The sequence below is a fragment of the Heptranchias perlo genome, chromosome 11 (genome assembly GCF_035084215.1).
Source record: "Heptranchias perlo isolate sHepPer1 chromosome 11, sHepPer1.hap1, whole genome shotgun sequence".
In the NCBI taxonomy this organism is placed as follows: domain Eukaryota; kingdom Metazoa; phylum Chordata; class Chondrichthyes; order Hexanchiformes; family Hexanchidae; genus Heptranchias; species Heptranchias perlo.
The window spans coordinates 26209899-26222231 of record NC_090335.1 but is presented as its reverse complement, the minus strand read 5'-3'; the positions used below and the strand labels follow the sequence as shown (position 1 = coordinate 26222231).

At 40.8% G+C, this 12333-nt stretch overlaps 1 protein-coding gene across 1 annotated transcript in view; it reads right to left on the bottom strand.

Annotated features, from left to right (window-relative positions):
• cnksr2a (connector enhancer of kinase suppressor of Ras 2a) overlaps positions 1 to 12333 on the bottom strand; it is a 514839-nt gene that overhangs the window by 179409 nt on the left and 323097 nt on the right. Inside the window, exons 12-13 of the mRNA XM_067992723.1 lie at positions 6760 to 6971; positions 5340 to 5429 (exon numbers count right to left, since the gene is read on the bottom strand). Coding sequence (XP_067848824.1) covers positions 5340 to 5429; positions 6760 to 6971 — 302 coding nt within the window. The remainder of the gene's footprint in view (positions 1 to 5339; positions 5430 to 6759; positions 6972 to 12333) is intronic.

Below are 12333 nucleotides of genomic sequence, written 5' to 3'. Positions count from 1 at the left end.
TTCAACAGTTAATGATGTGGAGATGCCGGTGATGGACTGGGGTTAACAATTGTAAACAATTTTACAACACCAAGTTACAGTCCAACGATTTTATTTTTAATCCCACAAGCTTTCGGGGGCTTTCCCCTTCCTCAGGCAGTGTGGAAAAGACAATTTTGAATCCTTTGCATTTTAAGATCACAGAACAAAGCCTGGTGATTACTGCCCGTTGCCAAGGCAATCACAGTGAGCAGACAGAAAGGTGTCATCTAAAAGGCCACTGAATATACAACCCCCCCAAAAAAAAAGAGAGAGAGAGATAAGGAAGACAGTCAATGACCCGTTATATTAAAAACAGATAACATTTGTTCGCTGGTGGGGTTACGTGTAGTGTGACATGAACCCAAGATCCCGGTTGAGGTCGTCCTCATGGGTGCGGAACTTGGCTATTAATTTCTGCTCAACGATTTTGCGTTGCCGTGTGTCTCGAAGGCCGCCTTGGAGTACGCTTACCCGAAGGTCGGTGGCTGATGAACACTTCAGCAGTCATGGACATTCAGCCACCGACCTTCGGGTAAGCGTACTCCAAGGCGGCCTTCACAGTCAGATGCAAAGAAAATTGAGCAGGATGGAAAAAGTCCTGTGCCCTTATAAGCTGATGCATCCTTTCCACAGATAAAGTGATGGATATGTTAACACTTACTTGATGCACCTGTTGTCAGCTGGCTGACAGATTTGGCATAAGTCATCAATGGTGGCTTGGAAGGATCCTATGGTGTAAATGTAGCACCCTTCCCGCCCACGAAAAGTCTTCTACATGGTGCAAATTATTTACAGGTCAGCTTTCAGGAGACAAAATTGTTACGTGGTAGTTCCTTTGTGTAATGGAGGTGCCAAAGCAAGGTCTCCTCATAGATGTCCTGGAAGGACAATCTAGGCCAGTAAATGAAGGTCGTGTGGTACTGATGATTATGCATGTAAAACCTCAACCCTTGTTGCACCTGCATTTAGTGTCCCCTCATGAATGTATCAACTAAACTGGGAATGCTACAGGAGGCCTCCCTTAAAGGAATTTCCCTTTCTCAACACTTTGCTGCTAGTTCAATATTGCAAGCATCAAATACAGTAAAAACGTATTGGGGGAGAAAAAAAATCTTACAATGCAAAAACTGGCACTCTCTACAGCAACAGGAACTAACACAGGGAGCAAAATGCAACTAAACATCAATACTTCTTTGAAATAAATTGCAAGTTTTGCAGCAACTTTTCCAATTCAATACCAGCATTTGAAAAAAGAATCCAACTTCAGCAGGCCAATGGATTAGTCATGCGTCCAATTTGGTATATGGGTTAGATGAAGAGAGGTAAGAGGAGGCTCGTGTGGAGCATAAATGCTGGCATGGACCAGTTGGGCTGAATGGCCTGTTTCTGTGCTATACTTTCAATGTAATTCTATGAACGGGGAGCACTGGAGGCGGCACTCACCCTAAGAATGTTAAGTTTGACACGGGACCTGAATTTACCATTCAGAAGCTTCTGCTGCTCACCAGCGCAGGCTCCAATTGCCTGAACATGTTCTTCGCTGCAAAATAAGGTATGCTACAAATCGAGCAAGGATATGACTTACAAACCTTGTAAAATCAGCATTTATATGTCACATTTTACTATGCTCCAGGTAACATGTAATTTCCACATGCTTAACTCTTTCACTGGACTTTATAATTGGAAGCAGTTTAAATATCTAGTTATAACGGGGGTTATATTGGATAACCCCCGAAACCAGGCACGGGGGTCAAGGTGTGCGATTAACCTGTGCCCAGTCGTCGAGATGCGGGCAGCAGGTAACATTTGTGCTGCCTAGTGATTTACTGATATTTGTGAGCAGCCAGCCCTACCTGTGCTGTTGAATGGCTGCACACTAGCAGGAGGCCCAGATATCGCGAGAGGTTAGCATCACGTAAAGGCAGCCTGCACCTCTTATTTGCAAAATATAAAATAAGGGTCCACAAGGATGTGCAATCGGCACAGATTGGCATCCAATCTGCACCAGGTCATTCACACTGGCAGCTATTCAACCATGACAGCCACATCACCCAAACATCTTGCAGGACACTGCAATCCGTTTGCAGTGGTGTGCCACAGGGCTCAGTGTTGGGTCCCTTGCTATTTGTGGTATATATTAATGATTTGGACTTGAATATAGGGGGCATGATTGGCAAATTTGCAGACAACACAAAAATTGGCCGTGTAGTTGATAGTGAAGAGGATAGCTGTAGACTCCAAGAAGATATCAATGGGTTGGTGGAGTGGGCAGAAAAGCGGCAAATGGAGTTCAACCTGGAGAAGTGTGAGGTAATGCACTTAGGGAGGGCAAACAGTAAATGGGAATATATTGAGGGATAGAGGAAGTGAGAGACCTTGGAGTGCATGTGCACAGGTCCCTGAAGGTGGCAGTACAGGTAGATAAGGTTGTGAAGAAGGCATACCGTTATTAGCCGAGGTATAGAATACAAAAGCAGGGATGTAATGATGGAACTGTATAAAACTCTGGTAAGGCCACAGCTGAAGTATTGTGCACAGTTCTGAACACCACATTACAGGAAGGACGTAATTGCTCTGGAGAGAGTGCAGAGAAGATTTACAAGAATATTGCCAGGGCTTGAAAATTGTAGCTACGAAGAGAGATTGGATAGGCTGGGGTTGTTTTCCTTGGAGCAGAGGAGGCTGAAGGGAGACTTGATTGAAGTGTACAAAATTATGAGGAGCCCAGATAGAGTAGACAGGGAGTACCTGTTTCCCCTGGCAGAGAGTTCAAGAACTAGAGGACATAGATTTCAGCTGATTGGTGGAAGGATTAGAGGGGACATGAGGAAAAACTTTTTTACCCAGAGGGTGGTGGGTGTATGGAATTCGCTGCCTGAATTGGTGGTAGAGGCAGGGACCCTCAACTCTTTTAAAAAGTACCTGGACCTGCACCTAAAGTGCTGTAAGCTGCAGGGCTACAGACCAGGTGCTGGAAGGTGGGATTAGAATGGGCACCTGGTTGTTCTTCGAGCTGGCGTGGACACGATGGGCCGAATGGCCCCCTTTTGGGCTGTATCTTTTCTATGGTTCTATGACACTCACCGACACACATCCCACTTTCTTTCAGGAGAAGGTGGCGCATAACAGGAGGCAGCAAGTGGCAATGGCTCCATGGAACATGAACCTGCTGTCCTCTCTCAGCATTCCTGCCCCACCCCTGCCACTCTGCCAGTGCCCTTGCGGTTGCCTGTCATTAAGCCAGCCCACTCTCTGTAGGAAGTTGAAACTTTATTATAGGAACATAGGAAGATAGGAGCAGGAGCAGGAGTAGGTCACTTAGTACCTCAAGCCTGTTCCGCCATTCAATGAAATCATGGCTGATCTGTGACCTAACTCCATATCCTTTGCCCCATATCCTTTAATACATTTGGTTAACAAAAATCTATCAATCTCAGACTCAAAATTAACAATTGAGCTAGTATCAACTGCCGTTTGTGGAAGATCGTTCCAAACTTCTACCACCCTTTGCGTGTAGAAGTGTTTCCTAACTTCACTCCTGCAAGTCCTGGCTCTAATTTTTAGGCTACGTCCCCTAGTCCTAGTATTCAAATATAGGAGACCGCCAAAAATAGGTACAAATGAATCAGCAGCCAGAAGCAATAACCCAGCAACTAACCTATAACTCCTGCATGATCCCTTTAAATAGCGTTAGTCGGGGGTCCTCCATGCCGTTTAAGACCTGTTCAGCTGTGTGAGGTTAAGTGCGTTGGCTGGAGCGTTGAGTTCCAAAATCGCATCTGTCCCTTTAAATAAGTGTTGCACATTGATCTACCACATATTCTCCCTACTTTTCATGGTGCCGGCAGTCGTTAGCTGCGTGTGTGCGAATGCCTTTACCAAGATGACGTCAGGCGCACGTCACGCTAGAAGTGTGCGCGCGCATTCTGGACGCCAATTTGGGTCTTTAGGAGTCCGCGTAGCGCCTACAAAACGGGTTCTAGCCCGTTTTGTAGGCGCTATTGTGTCCATGGGTTTATAGCCTAACCTGTCTTATAAGGCATCCATTTAGAACTAGTCCTATTAATCTGAATTCTTAATTGTACACAGAAAAAAAAATCAGTTTTCAATATGTGAGGATTCAGGATCAGAATCAGACTGATATACTTGCTATTTACAATAGAATCTTGGGGAGGAGGGTTCTAGTTATCCATTATCGTTCTGCTGGCATCAGGAACTCAAACAGTCTTCAAACATTAGGAGATACAAGGACTAGAGGGAAACTTGGTCATGGTTTCTGTATAAAAGACTGACAACTAGTGAACAGCAGCATAGTGGAAGACTTGCTGTAACAGAAACTCATTTCATAAAAGAATCTGTTGAATGCAATCTATACAGTGTGTGGAACAAACAGTCAAATCTACTCTACTCCATCTGAACATCCAGAGAAAAAGCTGCACATGGGGTGTCTTTATAGTGTGCCATGTGGTGAGGGCAACTGAAGTGTTAAAATCCATTTAATCTGAGTGAAAAAAAATTAAAACTGATCAGTTAAAACCTTACGGCCAACATTTAAGAGTGAAAGTGGTGTAAAATTAGCAAAAAACAGAATTTTTAAGGAGCGAAAGATATTACTAGTGACCACAGGACTTACAGATTTTGGGTTAATTAATGAAAAACAGAGAGGGAAGGATACAGATGCCACTACTTACCCCTATTACAAGTGCTAAATAAAGCTCAATTGAAGTGAAATCTCACTGTGTAATAATAGCATACAACATTAACACATGTCCCAGTGAGATTTCACCCCAAATCAGATCAATGAATGGTACCACCTGCCAATTCAGTGGACAAGTGAACAGGGGATTGAAATTTCTCCAGCTACACATTTGAGCAGCAAGCTCTGCCACTTTCAATATATGTAATGCAATGCACTTGGAGCACTGACAGCATCTACTGTGCTCCTGTAATACTCCAGATGTCATACTCTGTCACAGATGCAAAATGATCTTAAAGAGGAGGTTCAGACTTGGAGACTGAATGTTACAAGTAATTTAGTGGCCTCCAGTTGATTTTACAAATTCACAAGCAAGAACAATTACCTGGATTCCTGCAGGGAGTATTTGAGCAGTGACCTTAAAGGGACAGACCAGCTTAGCAGTTAATCTTCACAATTGTGTTTCAATCCCAAACTACCCATGAGGGACAGCATGGGAGACCCACAGGTACACACATTAAAAAAAAGCTGCCCACCAGTGAGTGAAAGTATTCATTTCAATCTGTGTTTTGTAAGTGCCAATTTTCAATTAAAATCAGGTTCTTGGACAAAAATCACTCACCTCTTCTTCCATCTCTTTTGGGTCTGTTAGAATCTTCATATTCTCCTACCCAGCTGTATTCCACTGGCATGGATATAGGCCTTAGTTTGCCTGGAAACAGCAAAAAAAAATTCTCCAATTACATGTTATATTTCAGTTTGCGCTATTATTGTTTGCATCTTTTCATCTTTGAATTTTCAAAGCAGTCTATTAGACATATTCTATTCAGCAGTTCTATCTTAAAAGTTGGTCTTGTTAACTGGCATGATTGGGCGAGGCAGATTACTGGCACTAATATTGAATGCACAGATTATGGTACTCTATTCTAGCAAACCGTCTACTCTTCCATACTTAGAAGCCCCTCAATCTGCTTCCTGATCTTTATTATAAATCACTCTACCCGTCAGAATTCTTCAATATTGCAGAGTATAATTCAAGTAAGCTTCCCCCCCCCGGTCAGCTTTAGATAGTTAACTTATACAAATCCTCAAGGGAAACATAACCAGATGTCGTAAACCAAATTATCAGATTTATTTGATCCCATGACTTATGAGCAATTACTTTTCGTTCACATGAGGAATTAGTCACTTAAGCAATAGTAGTCAGGTAGGACATCATTTGTAACTGGAGAGACAGCTTAAGTGAACCATGAAATTACAGGTTCATTCTTGTATTCAAACTTTACTTCCATGCTGAAATTCACTTACAATTTGAACAGATTGCAGAACCCAGTCTTCTCTGTTTCTGTAGGTTCTATTTCCTTAGTGTCTGTTAACCCTTAAACTGTTGCCAGGTTCAGGAGAACTCTTGTCTCCCTGGTTTCATTTATTTCAGTGTTGCAATTTGGAATCAAAACAAACAAAACAAGCAGAGTGTGGCTATGCCTCTGATGTAGTCTGTTCAATACTGGGCCTCAGCTAGGCAGGGCCTGCGGTGCAGGGTGTGGACAGGTCTATCGTGAGTTGAGGCAGTTGGCAGGGTGGACAAAAGAAGATAGGATCGGCAAGTTTGTGATTTTTTTCCTTGAGTTGTTGAATATTTAAAAAATTTGCTCAAATGAATTTTATTTTCAGGGATACGTTGGGATTAAGAAGCGGCCATTACCGTTGTATGCCCCAGAATTATTTTTTGATAGCTTGCAATTGATCATTTTTTTGACTGTGACTGAATCCATCAGAAATGAGACAAGATGGTTCTGAGATCTATTTGGTTGCTGGTTCTGGAATATGAATGGTTGAAGAGACAGTGATATCTGGGATCAGATTGGTTGAAGTTTTGGTATGTGATCTCTGGTTCTTCAATTTATTTGGTTGAAGGCCCTTGTCAAAACTACAGCCCCATATCACATGGACACACTTTTACGTAGCTACAATTTATTTTTAAAGAATATTGATGATTGGAGCCAGTCTGATTAAAAAAACTAGACCGAAGCTAAAATTACCATACGTCAGAGTATTTTCTCTTCTGCCTGGTACACTTGACCTGCTTGTATCATAATCATAGCTGAGAATCATCGCATCTCCTTCAATCACAGTGAAGCGTTTTCGATATTCCTGATCCAGGAAAGAATTAGGGGACTCTGATCCTTTATGCACTGGTTTGCCTAAAGCATGTCGGCTGGGTTCCTCAATGGGAAGGTTCCCTTTTTCATCCCTTTTGATTGGAGAAAAATAAAATTCAATTCCTTTGTTCATCTTTCTAATTAAACAAACAGAAGTCAAGCCAATGATGCCATTGAAAGAGGTAAATATCTACATTATACAATGAAACATGGCGCAATACTCTTAGAGTTTTCTAATTCCAAATTAATACTCTTACTGCACTTCCATTTCCAATTATAAACTCCTACATGACAGCCATTTATGAGGAGATTATGGTTTATGGAAACTGCATCAAGTTATCAATTACAGTAGCAAACAGGAATTCTACACAGCATCAAATAATACAACTTCACTTTGACGAGCACTCCAACATTGGCCATCTCAAACATCAGGTCAATGAATGGTGGAACACAGCAACAAGTCAGGTTGTAATTTTGTCATGGAAGCCATCATGCCCTTGCTGAGTTGTTAGAAAACAGTTTTAAATATAAGTGGTTTGTAAATGTTAAAGAACTGAAGTATTAAGGCTATCCATGGTTGTTTTTGTCTGTTGTAATAAAGGCCTTTTGCAGCCATTCTATTCATGCAGAAAATGCGATTGGCAATTTATTTGAGCAACATGTACAACAGTTTTGCAGTTGGTGTTCCACACTACGTACTGTGGATACCTGAACCATGATGGGATGTTCAGATTAGTTACTGCTGGGAGTAAATTGCAGTGAGTCACCATAGAAAATACGCTCCCTGGTTTTGTAATCCTCTGCTAAAGAGTAAGATCCATAGGAAAAAAGTCTGCTTTCAAGAAGGGGCCTGTAAAAGTTGGAAGAATACAATCCATTCGGCCATAGCTGGGCAATGATTTTTAGCATAATTTCTCATGACAATATTACAATTTCTGTCACAAATCTGAGAAACAAATGCCCACATTTTCATTTAACATAAACTAATTGATTCATACTACATACTCACCCAGCAACATTTATCACTAGGCTGCAAATACCAGACTCTAGAGCTACCAGTTCTACTGTGCATGGATAAGGTTCACTGAAGAGAGAAAAAAGGGGAGGGGGGAAGAGAGACCTTCTTCAACTACTATTTAGTAGGGATTTTTCATTCATCATGGCACAGGGTACAAATGGACCACTAATGAAATACTACTACTTCACACTGAGGTAGGAAGGATGGGCAGCACACCAACCATCTGTGTTAATCATGCCCTCACGTCAGATCAGACAACAAGGCTGCTGTGACAATCAATGTATTTTCAGGCTTTTTTGAATCCTACAGGCAACTGGAGGCAGAAAAAAAAAGTGACGAGCACCTTCATTCAAGGAGCTCACGGGGAGTAATGCTGTAAAAAAAAAGCCAATATTTTACGATGTAAAGCAATCTACTTTGTCAATTAATTGTCAAGAAAGAAGCTGCTACCCACACATCCCTTGACTCAGCAGCTAATTTGTGTTAGTCATTGTTGCCAGTGTTGTCTGGTAAAAAAAAAGAACATTTGGACTCATGTCGTACCATTACGAGGGTTGTGGCCGATGTCGAGACTTTCAAGTCACAGAAGTAGAGAGAATTATTTGTGGTTAGAAAGAACGGAGTTAGTACTCCAGAGATGCCAATGTTTCCTTTGGTGGGAGGAGGGGGGGGGGGGCGGAGGTGGGGAATGTGAATCAGAAAAAGTCATCAAAATAAATGGAATAAAATAATTACCAGAGATGCAAAAATGTGTATATTTGTTGAAAAACCTTATTAGATTAAAACCCCAAGAAAGAATGTGCATCATATAAAACATTTCACAGATTGTAACCAAGTAAAACGAACATCTACAGTGGCACCAAAAACAATTCATACAGTTGATATAATTGTTAAAAAAAAACACAGTACTAGTAAATAAATCTGAAACAGAGTAAAAAATAAATGCTAACAATGCAATGGACAGTTTATAATTCTTTTAGATGTTAGTAGAAATAAAAAAATGCCGTACTGAAGAAGTGATTGAACTTGGTTAAATTTTTGGTGTCTTCTGGCAATACCATCTTCAGAGCAGTATGATGTACTAAATAACAATCATTAACATCTCTGTTTAAGGAGTGTTGTGGGAGTACTGAACGCTCAGATCAATCATCAACAGTAATCCCAGAAACAACGATTAATATGGTTTAGCTGATTTTTTAAAAATCTTATTCTTCCTCTTGATTTTCTCCCTCTCCTGATCAGAGCAAATTATGCTGTGATATAAGAAGTGATTCAGTAATCCTGCACTTCCAGCGGGGTGCTGTGCTCATAGGGATAGTGGGTCGGAGAATCGGGGCTGAAATGTTGTAACTCTCTCTCTGACCCAAGCTCCCTGTGAGCACAGCATTGTGAAATCACTCCTACAATTCAACATATGGCATTGGCCTCAAGTACCTTATTCAAGTGTCCATTCTTTATATGTGACCGAGACAGTGACGATTGGCAGACAATTCAATCATATAGACATTTCTGGGAAGAGCCAGTGTATAACAATCAGAAGCAAGAAACATGGCTGTTTTTTTTTTCTTCATCTCCCTACCCCAGAGAAACTGAGGCCCCCAAATCCATCCTGGATGGGATTAACTAATTTAGCACAAACCAGGGATTGAAACTGGGACCTTCCTGTCTATATGGCATAGTGATAGATGACATGAGTTTGCACACTGGCTACTAGGGGACTAGTTTCGTTCTTTTCAACTAATTGATAATACACTCTGAAAATGGAATTGCCAGAATTACTGATCATGTAAAGATTATTTTAAAGATATAAAACCAACAAAGTTCAATCCTATTAGCATCATGTCAGAAATCACAGATCATTTAATGCCAAAAATAGTACAGTGGAACCTGTCAATTAAGTTTAGCTGGAAAGATTCTTGTTGCAATTGGTCTCCAAAGAAAGACAACTTGCTAAACGTGACCAGAGAAGGTCTGCTCGTAATTAATGACTGCACCAGGCTTTCTATCACCGTAAAGCCAATGTGTTTTGTTTTGTGTGAGACAGTAGTATACTGTAGCTAAACATACGGCAACCCCAGAAGCATTTTAGTGTTTTGCCTCTGACCTTGCCTGCTTTCCCTGTCCTTTGAGAGTGTGGGTTTCTCTGACTGATTAGAATGAGAGTAGAGATCTCAGAGCTATGCAATGGCACAAATGTAATCTCTCCCAGCAGTGGGTAGAAAGTATTTTTTTGCCAAGATCTATAAAATGCTAATTGTCAGTTCCACAGACTTGTTCAGCTAGCACTAAAATCTGTAGATTTTAAAAGACGATCTTCTGTTAACTGACTTTGAAGAAGCATTGAAGCTTTTCCGTATTCGGCTTCCTAAAAGGTATCACTCAGAGCAAAATACTTAAAACACTGATGGAGCCAGCTTGCAGCATGAAGGTAATCAAGGAAACATTTCACACCTACTTTGTATTCAGTGAAGAAACCTAACTTAAAATATTTTTAGGAGCATTTTACCCGAGTACATTTGCTGTAACAATATTCAGTTTTACAGAGAACTGAGTGGAATGTTGTATTATTCTGACAAAACACATGGTGCAAACATTAGTCTTTAATTCAGTTAAAATAAGTTCAGTGCAGGATTACATTTTGTAAAAGAGCTGATAAATGTAAAAACATGTACTTTGTAGATTTTTGATCCTTTTTTAAACCTGGTTTATTTAGCATTACAGAATGTCCCTCCAAATGAGACCATCTGTCTTGAGCGACCACTTTTTCTTTCCAAAACAGGTGGTCTTAACTGACAGGTTCCATTGTAATTGCTTTTCTAGTGAGAAAAGTAGGCTTTGTTTTACAAATTTCTTTTCCACGTACAATCGAGTTAACCCAGAGTTAGCACTCCATTGGGCAGAAGCTGTGTATCAGTCCCTTTAAGAATTTGCATTGGCATGACATCACTATATTGCACATAGCCTCCTCAATCACTATAAAATTTGCCCCATTCATTGCCACCCATACTCTATTCTGCTCCAACCAGAATTATGTACAGCTTAATTGTTTGAAGTTTAACAATGAAATATTTACAAACTGAAAACTATGTGTTGGGCAAAGATAGATTTCCACTATCAACGATTGTTAACAAGATTAAGGGGGCCTTTGAGCCACGGTCGAGCTAAACTGGAAATGCTTGATGTTAACACTGGATGATCAAAGTCAAAAATTATTATATTTCAGCAATGTCATCTCCCACCTTATTCAGTACAAAAAAATTACAAAGATAGAAGGTAAGAAGCCACTGTGACCAATGTTATTGTACAGATATTTAAAAACACCTTATCAAATTCCTCTCCATTCTATTGAACAGTCAGAACTGTCCTAAGACTACTCCTTTGGCCTGACTCTTGAGTTCCCTACCCAAGCTCATCCAATCAGAAGTAAAACCAGCTCTTAGAATCATAGAGTGATATAGCACAGAAGGAGGACATTTGGCTCAACGTGCCTCTGCCAGCTCTTTGAAAGAGCTATCCCATTATAGTCCCACTCACCTGCTCTTTCCCCATTGCCCTGCAAATTTTCCCCCATTCATGGATTTATCTAATTCCCTTTTGAAAGTTATTATTGAATCTGCTTCCACCACTCCTTCAGGCAGTGCATTCCAGATCATAACAACTCGCTGCTTAAAAAAAATGTTTCCTCTGGTTCTTTTGCCAATTATCTTCAATCTGTGTCCCCTGAACACTGATCCTTGTGCCACTGGAAACAGTTTCTCCTTATTTACTCTATCAAAACCTTTCATGATTTTGAACACCTCTATCAAATCACCCTTTAAATTTCTCTGCGCTAAGGAGAACAAACCCAGCTTCTCCAATCTCTCCACGTAACTGAAGTCTTTCAACCCTGGTACCATTCTAGTAAATGTCTTCTGCAACCTCTCTAAGGCCTTGACATCCTTTCTAAAGTGTGGTGCCCCGAATTGAACACAATACTCCAGCTGGGGCCTAACCAGTGTTTTATAAAGGTTTAGCATAACTTCCTTGATTTTGTACTCTATGCCTCTGTTAATAAAGCCAAGGATCCCATATGCCTTATTAACAGCCTTCTCAACTTGCCCTGCCACCTTCAAAGACTTGTGTACATACACCCCCCAAGTCTCTCTGTCCCTGCACCCCCTTTAAAATTGTACCATTTAGTTTATATTGCCTCTCCTCATTCTTACTTCCAAAATGTATCACTTCACACTTTTCTGCATTAAGTTTCATCTGCCATGTATCTGCCCATTTCACCAGTCTGTCTATGTCCTCCTGAAGTCTGTTACTTTCCTCCTCACTGTTTACTACATTTCTGATTTTTGTGTCATCTGCAAACTTTGAAATTATGCCCTGTATACCCAAGTCCAGGTTGTTAATATATATCAAAAAGAGCAGTGGTCCCAACATCGACCCCTGGA